The 20,061-nt window shown below is 40.2% G+C and overlaps 1 protein-coding gene across 1 annotated transcript; it reads left to right on the forward strand.

Moving 5' to 3' along the window:
- Positions 1-6,956: 6,956 nt before the first annotated feature.
- LOC148697969 (uncharacterized) lies at positions 6,957-12,692 on the forward strand. The gene is made up of 13 exons (XM_088691071.1): positions 6,957-7,890; positions 8,014-8,109; positions 8,301-8,378; positions 9,275-9,355; positions 9,438-9,657; positions 9,733-9,791; positions 10,997-11,046; positions 11,138-11,225; positions 11,318-11,575; positions 11,683-11,775; positions 11,916-12,020; positions 12,179-12,295; positions 12,390-12,692. Exons 1-13 carry the CDS (start codon positions 7,825-7,827, stop codon positions 12,459-12,461), a joined length of 1,383 nt encoding a protein of 460 aa, XP_088547197.1. The 5' UTR covers positions 6,957-7,824; the 3' UTR covers positions 12,462-12,692.
- The last annotated feature ends 7,369 nt before the right edge of the window (positions 12,693-20,061 follow it).

Genomic DNA, 20,061 nt, shown 5'->3' on the forward strand with positions numbered 1-20,061 from the left:
GTGCTGGCCGTCACACGAAGGTGACGTAGCCATGTGCGCGTGCGGAAGCTAATGAGAAGGTAATATAAAAGTACTAATAATTAAAAACTAACTAGCATACAAAGTACTAGTGTATGTGAGACACAATTCAGAGCAAGTCTACAACAGTCCAAAAGGAAAAGATACGACATAATTACACCCGAAGGTGACCCTACAATGGTGATTGTCTGTCAGAAATGCCGGGACGCCCTCTGGGATAAACCACCGAACTTGCTAGACCACTAGAACCTGGAGGGGCGCAAAACAAAAGCGTGAGTGGGCAAAAACAAAGTTCTTTGAAAACTCTTTAGCAAAATACATTCTAACCCCTCGCCGTAAAACCTGTATACTTCCCAGAAAATGAACATATATACGTATGTATAGGTATGCTAATCATGCTCCACAATATGCCATTCATGCTCACAATATGCCATTCATGCTTGAGAATATGCCACAACAGAATATCATAATCAAATATAAATGCTCAAGCGTAATTCACATCAATAATATATAATCTGGCAGCCGGGAGTCACCTAACGTGACCTGTACGGCTGAATCTAGAGCTCCACTCTCAACTCAATAACTGAATCTGCACACAAGTCGGAACCACCTAACGTGGTCTGTACGACAGGCTGGGTGTAATATATATATGTATGCTCTAGTGCTACGATCACGTGAAGCTGTGCGATAAATCGCGGGTCACCTACAAGTCGGAACCACCTATTGTGGTCTGTACGACAGGCTTGCACCTATCTTGGATCCAAGGCGAGCATGCGGTGCTGGTGAACATACACGTGAAGGCTGTGCCCTGGCCTCGGGCGGGAGCACTAACACCGGGGGTGCAGATTATGAGCTCTCTAAACATCTCAAACTACCATTGCATAACAACATGAATACTGCTTACCTGGCACTTACCTGTGCGTCCACAGCACCAAATACACATATATATATGTATGCCACTACTAATACATGCAATGATGCGTAAACAACATTTATATGATGCATGGCATAAAACAAATAACCTTTTCTATTTAATTTCTGGGAATTAATATGTATATAGGTATATACGGAAAACAAAAGCCCACTCACTGGTAATTAGAAGGGTCGTAGCCCCCCTGCCTCGAGTGTGTACGCTCGTCCTCGGAAAACGAATCACCTAAACGCGACAAAGTTACGAAAACGTTAATTTAAAAGCACCTAAGCAACTTCTCGTAATAACTTCTCATACATTGCTCAAATTGGACAAATGAATATACCAACGTGACCTACACAACCTCAGGATCACACCCATATTTTTAGAAAATTTTTTTGGACCACCCACGCGCCCCCACGCGCCTGAACAGACACGGACCTACGCGCCCCTGATAGGAGCATATTCATGCGACTTAAATGGCTTGTTCTCGTGCATTTACGTTATGTTTCTTTAGTTATTTTAGTCCTTTATGCTTCTTTTGTGTGTTTTCAGGTTCTAAGGGCAAAGTATGCAAAAGGAAGCCTTTTGGAGCCTTTTGGAGCAAATTAGAGATTGGAATGGATATCATATGCTTGGAGCCAAGAGGATGGACGAAATTGAAGGATTCCTCCTCCATTGCAGCCACATGCACATTCAATCATTCACACCAAAACCTTGCACATGCTTTCCCATTTCATTATTCATTCACCTTGCAGCCACTCCACATGCATTTCTAGCTTTTCCTTTGCATTCCCCCTTTAATCAACACATGCATCCACTCACCAAGAAATCATTCATTCCACATGCACCCAAAACACCACTAGAAATCATCATTGCCGTGGGTACCTATCCCATTTCAGATCGTCATTCCACTTCATTGCACATGCATCTTCATAATTCAACACATGCATTCATTATTTATTTACTTTGCATCCTTTAATTTAATCACATGCACATTCAAACAAACACAATCATTCCAGCCATACCTTGCATTTTCAGATTGTTCCTCCATCATTGCACCACAATACAGCCACATGCACTTGTTCCTCTAACATTTCAGCCACTTGCACTCCCATTCTCTCCCAAAACCGTGCACATGCCTTCTCCTTGCATTTCCAGCCATTCCACATGCTATTTCAGCCACATGCACTCATAATCATTCAACCAACATGTGCACATGCAACCTAGCTGTCATGTTCCCCCCATTTCACCTATAAATACTCATTCATTCACACTCATTCATACACAATTCATTTCACAACAGAAATTGGTCCCTTGGGGCCGTGCCCTTCACAAGTCCATCCATTCCATTCATAAACACTCATCCATTGCAGAAATGTAGACCATAAAACTCCCTTGTGCCGTGCTCTCCCTTACAATCCAAACACCATCCTTCCATATTCCACCACTCCTCTTCCATTCCTCCACCACTCCCCAAACCATTCACACCATCAAACTATCCTTAGACCTTGTGCTACAACGAAGAGGAAGAGAAGAGTGCCTAAACGTTCATACAATTCAAGTTTGAGTTGTTGGAATGTTTAGGTGTTTCTTTGATTTCAATGTTTAATTTCAATGCTCTTTGTTTTGTACCATGAGGAACTAAACCCCCCCTTGGTTAGGGGGTGATTCGAATATATGTTTATGCTTGCATTTTGATTTGAATACTTCTAATTGCGTTTCATAAGTTGTGGATTCAATTTGTTTAACCGTTTGATTGATAACTTATTTATGTATGTTTATTGAGAATGCGCGCTTAATTTTCATGCATGAATATGACGCTAGAATATAAGTAAGTTTCACCTAATCGTTATGAACTTATATTCACAAGTAGTGGAGGTTGCTTATAAACAATCGCGTTAAACAAATTCTTGGCATAAGTTTCATGCAATCCATAGTAACGAATGCCTCGTCAACACTTATAATTTTCATAGAGCTTAATGATTCTTGCTTGTATCTCTATTATGCAATCATGTAGGGGACTTGTGGGGAATGTTTTGAATTGTTGTATGCGCTAACCCATCCAATTCAATAACGTTAGGAAGATTTGAAGGTTAATTAGTGCATCACGGTTAACCCGGGGTGTTGAGTTTCATGGTTTATTGAAATGCAATTGGAAATCATTTTATTATGCAAGTATAACATGTATGGAGATGAATCCCTTAGCCATTCTATCATCCATTCATTCCATTCCATCAAATTCGTTTTACAATCTGTTTAGTTTATTAACTTGTTTTGTTATTTCAATTCTCGTCAATTGAAAACCCCCCTTTACTTTCTTGTTCTTTAGTGTTTAGAATTTGTTTAGTTTATGTTTTAAAGTGTTTTGATTCATTTTATTTCCCAATTTCGTCCAAATTCACCAAAGTGCTCAAAACTGCCCAGAAAGTGATTTTAAGGCAGTTTTGAGTGTTTTGGGTGATGTTTGAGTCTTTTGGTTTGTTTTAATGTTCTAAGTGTTTAGTTTTACATTCTTTGAGTTAGTTTAGTGTTTTATATTGTGTTTTTACGTTCTTGAGTCAAGTTATTACTTAATTTCGTCCAAATTTGTGTTTGTGCTCAAATCTGCCCAGAAAGTGGTTTTTAGGCAGATTTGAGTGTGTTTGTGTTGTTTTGAGTCTTTTGGTTTGTCTTAGTGTTTTAAAGTTTAGTTTTGCATTCTTTGAGTTTAGTTTAGTGTTTTAAACTTTATTTTACGTTTTTGAGTCAGTTTCCAAGTGATTTGCAATCCCTCCTAATCCCCGGTCCAGAACGATCCCTACTTGCACCTATACTACAATTGTCGAAAAGAGGGTTTAATTTGTGTGCGTATAAATCACGCATCAGCCCCCCACGCGCGGCCACGTGCACTGCACACTGACGGTGTCAACAGACGCCGTCAGGAATATTCCGTCAACTAACGGAATATTCCGTTAAATCTAACCAGATTCCGTCCACTGCCGTTAGGAATATTCCGTTAGACTTAACGGAATATTCCCCTTTCTTCTCCGGCGAACCTCCGGCGCCGGCAACGGCGCCGGAAAACTGGGAAATTTTCTAACTTAGTTTTCTCCTTCGTTTTTCAACCAAATTTCACGTTCTTTATACCAAAATGAAGCTTAGAACTAGTAGAACAACGTTAGACTAGTTTTAAGGCCTAAAAATTAAGGAATCTCACCTGTCAACAACGGTCCAAGTTCGGCCAACTTCGAACCTAGCCTTCCCGACGTCCAAACTCACCCAACGAACCACTCCGAGGCTCCTTGGGACCTCACAAACACATCTACGAGCTTAGAAATTCCAAAAACACACTAGTTTAGGTTTGCATGAACAGTGCAATAATCGGACCTCGTCGAAACGACGTGAAAACAACTATATCCTTACCTGAAAATGGTACCACTGGACTTCTCTCAGCTCCACGAACACGATGGTGGTCTTGGTTTCTCGATTGGTGAAGGTTTGAGTAGGTTTGTATGTGTGGTCCGTGTGTTTGCAGAAGGAAGAAGAAGAAGAACTCGGGGAGAGTGAGAGAGAGAGACAGGAAAACAGAGAAGAGACAGGAAATGAGGGAATCCCGGGGGAGTGAGACGAGGTGTATGAGTGTGTGTGTGGTCCTACCACACCACACAACACAAAACTACACGTAGAAAACAAACTAGGGGGTAAAATTGTAAATTCAAATGTATGTTTCGTTAGTTTCGGGACGGGATGTTACATTATTGGTACGTAATGTAATCCAAATTTGTCCACAAATTAGTATTTTGATATGTTATTTACTTTTTGCTTAGATATGTACCAAGCCACTGGTACATTTATATTCTCATAATTTTGGTATGTAAAAAGTTAAGTACATTTCAAGCCAATATGAGTACATTTCAATTCTGTCACATCCTGACCGGGGCCTCCACCACATCCCGGACTCGACTCCACCGTAGCACGATATTGTTCACTTTGGGCCTTGACCACGCCCTTACGGTTTTGTTTCAAGGAACTCACACAAGAACTTCCCAGTGAGTCACCCATCCTGGGAATGCTTTCGCTCAAACTCGCTTAACTTCGGAATTCTAATGGAACCCGAAGCAAGTGAGCTCCCAAAAAGCCTCGTGTTAGGTAGAGATGAGAATATACATATAAGGCTTAATGATGCACTCCCATGGGCAATGTGGGATGTTACAATCCACCCCCTTAGGGGCTCGACGTCCTCGTCGGCACACTTCTAGCCAGGAATTGGCTTTGATACCAAATCACATCCTAGCTCGGGCCCCACCACATTCCGGGTTCGACTCGACCGTAACACGATATTGACTGCTTTGGGCCCTGACCACGCCCTCACGGTTTTGTTTCTGGGAACTCACACGAGAACTTTCCAGTGGGTCACCTATCCTAGGAATGCTCTCACCCGAACTCGCTTAACTTCGGAGTTCCGATGGAAACCGAAGCCATTGAGCTCCCAAAAGGCCTCTTGCTAGGTAGAGATGGGAATATACATATAAGGCTTATAGGATCCACTCCCCTAGGTAATGTGGGATGTCACAAATTCGGCATGTATACGTATCAATTTAGTAAGCATACATTTTAATTTGGGATGAATAAGTTTTAATTTTGCATGGGTACGTTTCAATTTGAGAATAAATTGTGTTGGTACATGTCAATTTTTTTATTTTAAAGAACGATAGTATACTTTAATTCAATCGTACCTGAATTTCTAGAAACGAAAATAAAGGTAAGAAAGAACTATCAACAACAATAATTATACACTTACCGTAATGAAGCAAAAAGTTATAAACAATTTTTGTATAAAACAAAGTTACAAATAATTTTTTGAAATAAAGTGACAAATAATTTAGATATATTGAAATTTCTTAAACCATTTAAATATAAAATTGAATCCTTAAATTAAGAAAACGGATGAGATTCCATAAAACACAAAAAAATGAATTTAGGACACACTTAAATAAGAATATACATGAAATATAGGGTTTAATCAAAATGAAAATATTTTAATTTGAAGTTGGAAAGTAACAAATATTTAATCTAGAAAGTCTAAAAAGAGGCATCTCATTCTAAATGTTTTTATTTTTATATTAAAATAAATCAAATGATCTTGTCAAATCGAATCAAACTGATTCGAATCCACTAAGAGCAACTCCAGCATTGCAAAGGCCCCCTAAGGCAACTTACTATTGAACACAGTGAACAGTAACTGCCTTTAATAAATAGTAACTGTCTTTTGCATCTTTACCCTTAAACTAAATAGCCATGACAATAGGCAATGAAATATTAGTATTTTTTTATTTTATAAAATAATAAAGAATAATTTTATTTCAAATTTCGGATATGATTTTTAATTGATCTCGTTGTACCACGTTTCATTAAATAAGAAATTACAACCCAAAGTATTTGAGAAAATATAAAATTGTGGTGTAAGGTGGAAGATAATGATAAGATAGTTATAGAAAAATTAAATCTTTCTTTTTATAATTTAAAAAAAAAAAATTGGATTTTTTATTAATTGTTTAAATTTTTTTAATTAATTTTTTATTGCTTTTTACATTTTTATTAATTTTTTACTTTTTTTTAATTAATTAATTTTATAATGTGGTTGACGTCAGGATGGCCTCAGGCTCTCGGGTCACCAATTTGAGCCGGGCCTTTCACTCAGGCCTCCCTTAAGCCCTATTGCCCGCATGGGGTGGAGCAGATTGTTGGGGCTATTAGGTCATTTTTGTCGCTGGTCCATTAGGCTCCAGCTCCAACTGGAGTTGCTCTAAGAGCAAGTCCACCCCTAAAAAAATGCACCAGCATCCAGCCTATTTAATCCACTCAGTGAACAGTGATAGACCCTAATGAACAGTAATAGACCAAATGCATCTCCACCCCTAAAACTAAATAGCCTAGTCAATTTTATTAAAATATTATTAATTTTTATTATAAAATAATAAAAATTAATAATTTGATTTTTAATTTCTAACTTTATAGTTTCTGAACTCCCCAAAAATGCTCCTCCAATGAAGTAGAACAGAGCACGCCAACCCACCACCCATGCCGTCAATCCCCACTCCTTTCTATGACGAAACGACCCTTCTCCTCCCTTACCACCACCACCTTCATCATCATGACCGCCACCATCCTCTTAGCCATTGTACCACCACCAGCTCATGCCTTAGGTTCCGACTCCACCCTTACCGTTTTCTCCGCCTCCGGCACTGTTTGCGGTGTCGTGTTTCAAAAGTTGACAAACCTATTCACTCTTTTGAGCAGTTGCTTCTGTTTCATTCCCTATACCAAACCACCTTTTCAATTGTATGCTTCTCAATTCAATTCATATTCTACTTGGAACACTTACTCTTTCGATGTCTCGAGCCTCCAGCCTCAATTCAAAAGGCGTTTGGATTGGAAATTCTAGTAGGTTGGAAGATCAATCGGAGGTCGTGGCAAAGACTGCAGCAGCCCATCGTCTACTACTGTTGTGGATAAATAGTCGTAGTCGAGCCCAACATCTCCTTCTTCGCCATCTCTGGCGGACGAACCTCTGTTAGGACCTGACGTAAAAGAAAGATTTCAGATCATGACGTCAGCTTGACGTCATGTAGGCTAGTCTCTAGCTCAATCCATTTTGGACCAGCCTATTAGGCTGGGCTGGAGCAAATTAACTGGGTGCCGGCCTAATGGCTCCCGATGGACTTGCTCTAAGTAGACGAACCTTAAAATAGACCCATCTGTAAAAGTAACGCCGTTAATTCCGCGGAACAATTGCGAGCGGTCAAACCACCCTCGCTCGCTCTGCTTCCTGTGGAGAGAAAAACGCCTAAAAAGGGAGCCTGAACCCTTCTCTCTCTCCCCCTCTCCCTCTCTCCCTCTCTGCTGCTGCTCCGATGGATTTCCAAGTGGTAGTCTTAGCCGGTGGCACCTCGAAGAAACTTGTCCCTCTAGTCTCCAAGGTCCCCCTCTTTTTCTTCGCTCTTTGGTTCTCCGGAATCCCATTCGATTTATATCTCCAATTTTTGTTATGATTTCTTACTCTTTTTTATTTATTTATTTTTATTCATGAATTGTAATGGCAGGAGGTCCCAAAGGCTCTGCTTCCGGTGGCGAACCGTCCGGTTATCTCCTACGTTCTGGAGCTCTTAGAACTCAGTAACCTTAAGAACCTCATAGTTGTACGACTTCTTCTCCTCTCTCTCTCTTCCTTAAGGACCTCATAGTAACTCTTATGCTCTCTGCTTGGTGAATGGTTGCTCATGAGTAAAGGGTTTTCTTGTTTACACTTGTCCTGGCTTTGTTGGGTTTAATGTGATGCCAATTTTTCGTTTCTCCAGTAACAAAAAAGGGCTGACTGTGGATTTTCTAGGTTGTTGAAGGGCAAGATGCAGCCGTACTCGTTGGAAGTTGGATTTCAGGGGCTTATGTCGATCGTTTACATGTTGAGGTACTTACCCTACTTTCATTTCTTCTATATTTGTTTTGATTGTTAATGTTTTGAATTTCATGCTACTTATTTTGTTTCTGTTCCAAGGATCTAGTGTAGTTATATAATTAGTAGTTCATTTATATATGTGTTGCGTTGGGGGACACTTTATGCATATGACGCTTGTCAATGTTGTACTCTCTAGTCTCAGTACGTGTACACTTGGATTTATAACAAATTGAAACGATAGCATCGGTGTAAGTAAGTAGACATCACAAGTATTTGGGGAGCAACCCAGGGACCATTACCTTTTGGGATGCAATTATAGAAAATGTGAAGAGGGATAGAAGATTGGAGGAAGGCATTTTCGTAGAGAAGGGGAAGGTTGGCATGAATCCAATCGTTTTTGGCCTCTGTGCAGGAATCCTAACATTGTTGCTTGGAGGTTTGATGAGGAATTTTCTGTAGGAGGTGATGGTGTGGTAGTGGAGGGGGAAAAGGGCCATTTTGTAACGTTTGGTGAATTGAAGCATAAATTGGAGAATGGTTATGAAGGTTGTCAGTTATTGAGGAGTTGCCTTTGGCATCGTGTTATTAGGTGCATTAAAATGGGTGGGATTCTAACCTTGTGCTCGCAGGTTCAAGTCAATGCCCCTGAAATGCATCTCTCGTAGTCTTAATTCTTTCCTCTTATTACAGTTTTGATTGGGGTGGGAAATGAGGAAAGGTGAGGTTTTGGGAGGAGGGTTTGTTAGGAGTGCATTTCATTTAGGCACGTGTTCATGTAAACTGAGATCGTTAGTATATAGTTTTATAGCCACTGTGATACAGAGCAGTCTTTCTAATCAACTCCACGAATGGGTCTTTTATCTAAGAATTTCACGTAGAGATGCATTGCATAATTCGGCATAGTGCAGGTTGCGGCAGTCCCTGAGGATGTTGGAACAGCTGGTGCACTTCGGGCCATTGCACACCACTTGACTGCAAAAGACATTTTGGTTAGCATCTATATATTCTTTCTAGTATTTTGGCTTCTCAAAAGTTTCTTCGATTAGCCTTCAACTCCTTGCGTTGCTGCAGGTTGTGAGTGGTGATATTGTCTCTGATGTTTCTCCTGGTGCTGTAGCTGCTGCTCATAGACGTCATGATGCAGTATTAACTGCAATGCTTTGTTCTGCTCCTGTAAGTGGACCTTCAGATTCGGGATCCTCTGTTGGAAAAGACAAAGCCAAGAAACCAGGGCACTACAATATCATTGGGCTGGATCCGACAAAGCAGTTTTTACTGTACATAGCAACAGGTTAGTTCTTTTAATTTTCCCCTTCTGTAGCATGTAATCTTTTAAATTCCTCATCTATCTTTTGGTCCTTGCTAGGAGTGGAACTTGAGAAAGATATTCGAATTCAGAAGAGCATACTCCGTGCAGTCGGCCAGGTAATTGGTTTGCCCCTGAATAATTTTGTTTCTTTTGGTCGACACTTTCCAGTAGTAAACAACTACTGGACTGGTGAATTTCATTGAGATATGCTTGGCACTCAACTACAACCTCACATAACATCTGAAACTATTCTCTTAATTTGGACAGTATCATATAAAAATTTGAAGTTACTATTTTAGTTCGTGCTGTTCACTACTAAATTTGAAATTCATTCATGGATTTGATTAGGTGCTTTTCAGGATAGCATTCCAGCTTTAACAATCATGGATTCTTAATAATTTTTCTTGTTTGAAGAAATTATACCAATGCTCTTGATCTTTTAGGATGTTACGATTGACCCCCTAATCTTTTTCTTTTTTCAGTGTACTCTCTTGGTTATGCATGTATGGTAATTTGGGTTCTCTGTCCAATTAAATTCTTTGTTTCTTATTAAAAAATAAAAGAGACAATTAAGTGTTGGTCTCCATTCAGTTCCATCCAATAATTTGTAAATAAGATAATGTGCTGCAGAGAGGAGGCCTCTGTTAAGGGCATTTGGTCATTCTTTTTAAACTCTCTCTCTCTCTCTCTCTCTCCCCTCTCTCCTCTCTCTGTGCTTATGCTTGCGTGAGTTAATCGGATTTAGGGATTGGCGTTTCAGTGGGTTTGGGTGCTAATGGCCACTGGGTTTGGTAGTGGGCTGGGGTGGTTTTGATAGGTTGTTGGGGTTTCCGGGGATCTTTTGGCTGGTGCCAGCTGAGTGTCTGTTGAGTCGGTTTTGGTGTTGATGTTTTATATTTCAATTGGGGGTTTCTTTTATATGTCAGTGTGAGCCGAGTACTTGATTATTTTATTTATTTGTTGTTTTACTCATCGAAATTTTGTTTGATCAGGTTAGAATAGACGGTTGGTGGTGGGGTGGGATTTGTGGTTTCATAATGGGCGGAGAAAGAAGAGAGAACCAGGGAGAGAAGAGAGAAGCAGGGTGAGGCAGTGAAAGTGAAGACATAAATAAAATTAAGAAAACCGCATAAAAAAGAAAGTCTTCTGCACAGAACATGCCAAATTTAACAGAAAAATGAATGGTAGTTGGTAGAACCTCACATTAACATCGGTGCATAATCTAGGGTGTAAACTTTTTTTAGGGGGATATAAATGTCATTAACCGTGATATAAGGTTTATAGGTTTCTGTTTATTCTTACACTTGTATTTTCCTTGTAGATGGAAATTCGATCTGATCTCATGGATGCTCATTTATATGCGTTCAAGAGGTTATACATCTTTCCGTTTTGCTGTCAAATGATGTTTGTCATATACAAATTGATCTTTATACATGCAGTATATTTTTCCATTCCCTTCTAGGTCTGTTCTACAAGAAGTTTTGGATCAAAAGGATACCTTTCAAAGTTTAAAGCACGATGTATTGCCTTATCTTGTTCGTCGCCAGCTGGTTAGTCCAGTGCAGTTCCTTGCTAGATTCCTTTAACATGCAGGCCTTTCTAAAACATCTGACTTATTCATATTTCTGTGTTTGAACATTAGAATTCAGAAGTGTCAAATGGTGCACCACAACCAGAAGAAAATGGAAATGAGAAGGCTAGGTCTCAGAGCAACCAACTAGTGATATCTCGAATCCTGGCTAATTCATCCACTCCAAGCTTCCATGAGCTCTATGCACTAGGTTGTAATGGCTCTACTCCTGCACAAAGAACCCATAAATGCTGTGTTTATATTGCTGGAAACAGCAAGTACTGTGTGAGGTTAAATTCCATTCAAGCATTCAGTGACATTAATCGAGATGTGAGTTCACGGTTGAGAGCTTTAGTTTGCCATTTTTCCGTGAAAATTCTCTTCTGCATTCATTATGCGGATAGTTTTAACATTTCGCATTTCGCAAATTCTATCAGGTCATAGGAGATGCTAGCCATTTGTCAGGGTATTCATTCTCTGCACAAAATAACATCATCCATCCGTCAGCAGAACTTGGATCTAAAACGACTGTAAGTCAAATTGTTTACAAACCAAAACGATTGAATGTCAATTCAGCAATAAATCTTAGGGATTTTCTGACAGTTTGCGAAGGTCTAGGCCATTATGCTGGGTAGCTTCATTTTAAGGTCATTACTTTTCTTCTATTTAGGTCGGACCACATTGTATGCTTGGGGAAGGTTCACAGATGGGTGACAAATGTAGTGTTAAACGATCTGTTATTGGTCGTCACTGCCGGATAGGTTCTAACGTGAAGGTAAGATAATTTGTTTATCATAAAACGTTGGAAGCTAAAATATAGTATAAATGCCTTTTTTATTTATTGAAATATGAATTGATTCCTGAATGAATAGAAAAACTGAGATTCAGAACTCAGATAATAGTCAATTTCATTTTTTTTTTCTTTTTCCGCAGGTTGTGAATTCAGTTGTTATGAATCATGTTACCATTGGCGATGGTTGTTCAGTCCAGAATTCAGTTATTTGCAGTAACGTACAGCTCCAAGATCGTGTTGTACTTAAAGATTGTCAAGTAAGCATGATCCCTCATTTCTCTTGTTGCCCCCTTCCTCTTCTGTCCCATTCAGTGCACCGTATCCCATTATTTACGTTTTGTTGGCTTCCAGGTCGGTGCAGGTTTCGTTGTTCCTGCTGGAAGTGAGTGCAAAGGGGAGGCATTTGCTAAGAAAGAGAAATGATTAAGACACAGTCCGTGGCTAGAAATGGAAGGTCGGCAAGTTTTTGTTTCTGCCCCGTGCTTCAATAGATTGGAATAGATTTTGTCAATTGAGAGGAGACTAGGTTAGTTTTGTGAAATAGTTGCTCATCTCGGAACAAGTTGCGGAATTGAAAGCCTCGTTGTATTCTAAGCTTTGATTTTTATCGACTCTACTTTTATAATACAATTTTAACAATCTGCTGTACAGAAACTGGACTGAGTGTTTTGGCCAACAGGAGGTTAGAGTCTAAAGCCTAAACCAAAAGAGGCCTAAGGGTCTGATTTTCGACCTCCAACTCGACTATGTGACATTGTGACTAGTCACTAGTGTGGTGATGAGAAATTCTCTCTTGCCCATGTGGGTTGTGCGCATGACCTGTATTGATAGTAAAGACAACGTATCTTTATTGTATTGATAGCATATAAATAGTGTATCGTTGTTATACTGTCAATATGGCGAGGATATATTGTCGATAGGAGTAATGGGCGATCATGCACACAACCCACATGAATGAGAGAATTACTGGTGTGGTGATGGGTGATACAATCAGCCATCTGTTTTTTCTCTTGTCTAGCGAAAGAACTCTTTGGGCCCATTTGACATACTCGTCCTCAAGCATGTTTTCGCTCATCTATTTCCGAGAGAAGCTTCTACAATGAGGGGGCTTTTCTATGGGGGAGAGATTTATAAGTGTGCCGGGAATATGGCTCTGTACACCAAGTGACACACCCCGACCGAAATCAGGGCATACTGGCCGTTACGTGAGGGTGACGTAGCCATGTGCACAGTGCAGAAGCAAAATATAATAGTAAAAGTATGAAAAATAAAAACTAACTACAAAACAGAGTGGTTAACATACAAGTGCAAGTGTAAGGGTGAAAAACAATATTCAGAGCATAGAAAGCCTAGTGCAGTCCAGAGGAACAACACAAACTAAACACACTCAGAAGTGGTCCTACATTGGTGATAATCTGTCAGATATGTCGTGGATTCCTCGTAAGCCACCAAAAGAGCAACCCAAACTAGAACCTGGAAGGACGCAAAACAGAAAGTGTGAGTGGGCAAAAATAAAGCTTTTCAAAATCATTTCATTATCAAAAGTTTTAACCCCTCGCCGTAAAACCTGTATAGTTCCCAGAAAATAGAATATACACATATCAAAAACATGCTCAGAAATATTTCATGTCAAATGCCTCCACGTAAAATGTAAGTAACCCAGGTAATGTTAATCAATGCAAGTAACATGTCAGCCGGAGTCACCTAACGTGACCTGTACGGCTGAATCTAGAGCTCAAATCCTCAACTCACTAACTATACCTGCATACGAGTTGGAACCACCTAAAGTGGTCTGTACGACAGGACTGGGTGTAAATAAATACGCTCAAGTGCTACGATTACGTGAAGATTGGGCGAATAATCGCGGGTCACCTACGAGTTGGAACCACCTATAGTGATCTGTACGACAGGATTGTGCACCTAACTTGGATCCAAGATAAGTGTGTGGTGCGGGAGGTGAACATCACGTGAAGGAATGTGCCCTACTCTGGGCGGGAGCACTAACACTGGGGTGCAAGTTATGAGCTCTCAATGCATCTCATATAACCATAATTCGCAATCATAAACCACAAACTTACATGGCACTTACATGTGCGTCCGCAACACCAAACATATATATATATATATATATATATATATATATATGCAACCACCAATGCATAACTAAATAGGCAAACGCTATGCATGGCATTTAAAACATATAAACATTCCATATCATTTTCTGGGAAAAACCACAAGTATATAGGTATATACAGAAAACCAAAAGTCCACTCACTGGTATGTGGAAGGGTCGTAACCGCCTTGCCTCGAGTGACTGCGCTCATCCTCGGGATAGGTCTCACCTATATGTGAAACAACTATAAAAACGTCAATTTAAAGCACATAACCAAAACTAGGTAATAACTTCTCATACAATGCTCAAATGGGGTGTGTGAATACACCAACGTGATCTACTCAACCTCACGAACATCCCCATATTTTTAAAATAATTTTCTAACGTCTCACGTGCCCCCAAGCACCGGTCACGCTCAGGCACGTGCCTGGCACACGAACGGAATCCCTAACGGCGTTAGGGAATATTCCGTCCAAAAACAAGCATATTCCGTTAAAATTAACCTAACGCCGTTAAGAATATTCCGTTAAGTTTAAGAATATTACATTAACTTAACGGAATATTGTGACATCCCACATCGCCCAGAGGAGTGATCCTTATATATATATTCTCATCCCTACCTAGCACGAGGCCTTTTGGGAGCTTACTGGCTTCGGATTCCGGAGGAACTTCGAAGTTAAGCGAGTAGCGTGCAAGAGCAATCCCATGATTGGTGACCCACTGGGAAGTTGCTCGTGAGTTCCTAAAAACAAAACTGTGAGGGAATGGTAAGCCCAAAGCGGACAATATCGTGCTACGGCGGTGGAGCGGGCTCGGGTTGTGGTGGGGGCCCGGGCTGAGATATGACAATTTGGTATCAGAGCCTAACCCTGGTCGTGGTATGCCGACGAGGACTTCCAGCCCCTAAAGGGGGTGGATTGTGACATCCCACATCGCCCAGGGGAGTGATCCTTATATGTATATTCCCATCCCTACCTAGCACGAGGCCTTTTGGGATCTCACTGGCTTCGAGTTTCGTAGGAATTTCGAAGTTAAGTAAGAAAGGGGCTAGAGCAATCCCATGATGGATAACTCATTGGGAAGTTGCTAGTGAGTTCCCACAAACAAAACCGTGAAGGAATGGTAAGCCCAAAACGGACAATATCGTGATACAGTGGTGGAGCGGGCTCAGGTTGTGGTGGGGGCCCGGGTTGAGATGTGACAATTTGGTATCAGAGCCTAGCCTTGGTCGTGGTGTGCCGACGAGGACTTCGGGCCCCTAAGGGGGTGGATTATGACATCCTACATCATCCAGGGGAGTGATCCTTATATGTATATTCTCATCCCTACCTAGCACGAGGCCTTTTGGGAGTTCACTGGCTTCGGGTTTCGTAGGAACTTCGAAGTTAAGTGAGAAATGGGCTAAAGCAATCCCATGATGGATAACTCACTGGGAAGTTGCTAGTGAGTTCCCACAAACAAAACCGTGAATGAATGGTAAGCCCAAAGCGGACAATATCGTGCTACGGCGGTGGAGCGGGCTCGGGTTGTGGTAGGGGCCCAGGCTGAGATGTGACAATTTGGTATCAGAGCCTAACCCTGGTCGTGGTGTGCCGATGAGGACTTCGGGCCCCTAAGGGGGTGGATTGTGACATCCCACATCGCCCAGGGGAGTGATCCTTATATGTATATTCCTATCCCTACCTAGCACGAGGCCTTTTGGGAGCTCATTGGCTTCGGGTTTCATAGGAACTCCAAAGTTAAGTGAGAAAGGGGCTAGAGTAATCCCATGATGGATAACCCACTGGGAAGTTGCTCGTGAGTTCCCACAAACAAAACTGTGAGGGAATGGTAAGCCCAAAGCGGACAATATCATGCTACGGTGGTGGAGCGGGCCCAGGAAGTGATCCGCCCCGGGCGGGGATGGATTGTGACATCCCACATCGCTCAAGGGAGTGATCCTTATATGTATATTCTCATCCCTACCTAGCACGAGGCCTTTTGGGAGCTCACTGGCTTCGAGTTTCGTAGGAACTCCGAAGTTAAGTGAGAAAGGGGCTAGAGCAATCCCATGATGGGTAACCCACTGGGAAGTTGCTCTTAAGTTCCCAAAAACAAAATTGTGAGGAAATGGTAAGCCCAAAGCAGACAATATCGTGCTACGGTGGTGGAGTGGGCTCGGGAAGTGATCCGCCCCGGGCTGGGATGTGACAAATATTCCTTTGTCTTCTCCGGTGAGTCCACCGGCTGTCGCCGTTTGCGTTGTCGGAAACTGGAAAATTTTCAAAACTTCATATCCTCTTCATTTCTCAATCAAATTCCATGAAATTGGTACCAAATTGAAGCTTACAACAAGTAGAACAAAACCTAACCACTTTGAAGCCCTAAAACCAACGGAATCTCGCTGGAAAAACCCACGATATTCTGGCCAAACCTGCAACTCACTAAAACTGGGCTTCCCGACGTCCAAAACATTTCAACTTTCTTCCCCGAGATTCGTGAGAGTGATCTAAAACTTCCTAAGACCTTAGAAACTTCTAAAAACTTCACGATCCCGTGTGCATGAACAGTGCACAAAATCGGGATTCCCTGGTTCTCGGGTTTTCGAGGGTTTCACGTCCAACAATTGGTATGGATGAGTTCCTGAGCTTGCTAAAAGTCCAAAACCCACCTTCAAACCTTCAATCCGTGCGTAGATAGTTGTCTTCGAAATGGTCCGTACACCTTGTAAAGAAAATGGAAGAAGTCCGAGAGAGAAAGGTCACGAGAGTGTGGTATGGGTGGGTGTGTGTGTGTGTCCTGTAGAGTCAACCACCAAAAACAACACCCCACAACACCAATTAACGTCCAAGGGCATTTTAGTCTTTTCACACATACGGTACAAATAATTCAAGACGGGCTGTCACACCAAGTGTAATAACATAATTGGTTGGAAAATTGAACAAAAAAATTTCGACCAATTGTATGATAACAACATTAATTAAATATGGAGACTTCTGCCAATACTGGAGGTGACAAACAAGTAGCAAGTATTGGCGGAGCCACATTTAGATTTTCGAATGTAGTCCACCATATATTTAGTCACTAATCTGAATTCTCTTGGTTTAATTATATAAAATTATATAATACAGTTTACAAACCGTCTCCTTTTCTTACATCATTTTTCTCATCGTTTTTTTTTGTACATGTAAAAGTTTGAATTTGTTGAATTTTAGCACGTATTTGTTTAATAACGAAAATTCTTGGCTCACCTTGTAAGCTAGTTGATACTGTGAAAAATACAACATAAAGTTTCTTTGTTTATAAAGATTTAAATTTTTTAGCTAGCCCATCCGGTGAAAAATTATTAGCTCCGACATTGGTAGCAAGTTGATATTCTCTTTCTGCAGATGATGGAATTTTGTATAGAGGTTAAACTCATAGTTTTGTTGATTGGAATGTCTCAAGTTTTTTATTGGGTAAATTACATTTACATACATCAGGTTTGAGCCCTATTTCAATTCCTTACAACATCTTCAAAACATTTTACTTTCATACCTTAAGTACTATTTTATTTCAAAATAATACATCTGTTACATTTTCCATTCATAGATCCGTTAAGTGCTGACGTGGCTGTCACATATATGCCATGTGGCTGCCAAATGTGTGCCACGTGGCAAATTTTTTTTTTAATTTTTTTAAAAAAACCTGAATTTTCTCAAAAAAAAAGAAAAAAGAAAAGAGAAAGGTAAATTACACTTTACCACCTTAGGTTTTGGTCAATTTCAATTCCTTAGAACATCTTTAAAACATTTCACTTTCATACCTCAAGTACTATTTTATTTCAATATAATACATCCGTTAAATTTTCCATCCATTGGTCTGTTAAGAGCTGACGTGGTAGCCACATTTGTGCCACGTGGCAAATTTTTTAATTTTTTTTATATACATTAAACAATAATTAATTAAAGAAAAGTTTATAAAAACAAAAACAAAAACGCAGAAACCCATCCCTTTCCCTGCAACCCCCTACTCCTCTTCTCCACTCTGTTCACCTCCCCCAACCGATCCATGTCGTTGACTTCCCTCTCTTCAAACCCTACGCCCCCAAATCCTCAAAACCCTCAAAAAAACCTATTTCCGCCGCACCCTCTGCCCCTGACCTCCAAATCGAAATCCACAAATCCTAACCCCGACTCTGCCGCCATATTCACCCTGAAATCCTAGCAAGCCTGAACATGCTGGGCATCGGCTAGACCGGCAGTGGCAAGACGGCGACATTCGATCTGCCGATTCTGCAGCGACTATCTAAGAACCCTTTTGGGGTTTTTGAGATCTCCCTTCTCTCTCCACGCCCGACGGCCAGAAGAACTCACACCCAGATCCCACAGAAGAACTCACGCTTGACCCCACCATATGCGTTGCTCTGTCGGAGGCGCGCATGTGCGCTAGATTGACCAAGGTGACGGAAGATGGGTTTTTAAAGATCATTTGAGTTGATGCGGCGAGGCTGAGGCACCCCGGGGTGGTGCACGTGGTGCAGGCTCTGGATGAGAACAAGAATGCCATGGCAATGGTGACTGCTGAATCTGAGCCGGCCGAATCTATCTATGGGGTGCAGGTGTTTGCGACAGAGGCGAAATCGTCGGTTCTGAAGCACTAGGTGAGGGGTGCGCATGATAAGGGGTGGGGTAGGATGGGGGGGGGTTTGGGTTGCGAGGAAGGGGAACGGATCTGTTAGGGGAGGAGATGGGGGTTGAGATGGTTTTCTAGGGGTTTTTGTTTTTTTTTTTTTTTTTTAATTAAATATTTTTAAATGCATAAATTTTTTATTTTGCCACATGGCACAAATTTGGCAGCCACGTCAGCACAAATGTGGATCTCATATTTGCCACGTCATCACTTAACAAATGTAAGAAATTGAAATAAAATGATAGTAAATGTATGAAATTGAAATGCTTTAGAGATGTTATAAAGAATTGAAATCGAGCCCAAACCTGAGGGGGTAAAATGTAATTTACCCTTTTTTTTTCAAATTTTTTTTCTTTTTTTTTGAGAAAATTCAGGTTTTAAAAAAAAATTAAAAATATATTTTATTTGCCACGTGACAGACATTTGGTAGCCACGTGGCATATATGTGGCAGCCACGTCAACATTTAACAGATCAATGGATGGAAAATGTAACGGAGGTATTATTTTGAAATAAAATAGTACTTAAGGTATGAAAGTGAAATGTTTTAAAGATGTTGTAAGGAATTGAAATAGATCCCAAACTTGAGGTATGAAAATGTAATTTACCCTTTTTATTTTATATGTTATACAACAATACTAAGGTTAAGGTGGGTAAATAAATTTGTATAAAACTTGCCATTTACGAGATTCTCACTTTATTTTTATTTTTTATGTACAACTGAAGAAAAAATATCATTAAAACATAATATTAAATGACAATGACAACTTAAAAGTTTTAGAAAGAAGAAACAAACACTAATAGAGGTTGGCTGATGAACAAAAGGGCTTTTTATTTGTTATTTTTGTATTTTATGTAAAAGTGATTGGGTTTGAAGTAAGTTTCATATTTTCAAATTTATCAAACTGCGTCTATGTGATACGTTCATCAACTAATCTAGATGCATATCAACAACAACGAACAACAGTACAGTTTGATTTTTTTTTCCCTTAATGAAGAATTTAACAAATTTAATACTCAATTATTAGGAAGTTTTAACGAAAAACCCACGGTATTGTTCACTTTAATGAAAAATCACATTTTTACACTAAAAAGTCATGATACTATTCATTTTATCCTTTATTTTATCATTGTCAATAAAACTCAAAATTTTCAAACCATTTTTATTAGTTTTCCTTAATTATTGTAGCTAGCATGTTACGTTGCGCTAAGTCCAAGTGCTCTGCACCTTAAAAATACTATTGATTTATTTTCCTAAAATT

The sequence above is a fragment of the Pyrus communis genome, chromosome 3, assembly GCF_041283825.1.
Source record: "Pyrus communis isolate YQ-2024b chromosome 3, ASM4128382v1, whole genome shotgun sequence".
In the NCBI taxonomy this organism is placed as follows: Eukaryota; Viridiplantae; Streptophyta; class Magnoliopsida; order Rosales; family Rosaceae; genus Pyrus; species Pyrus communis.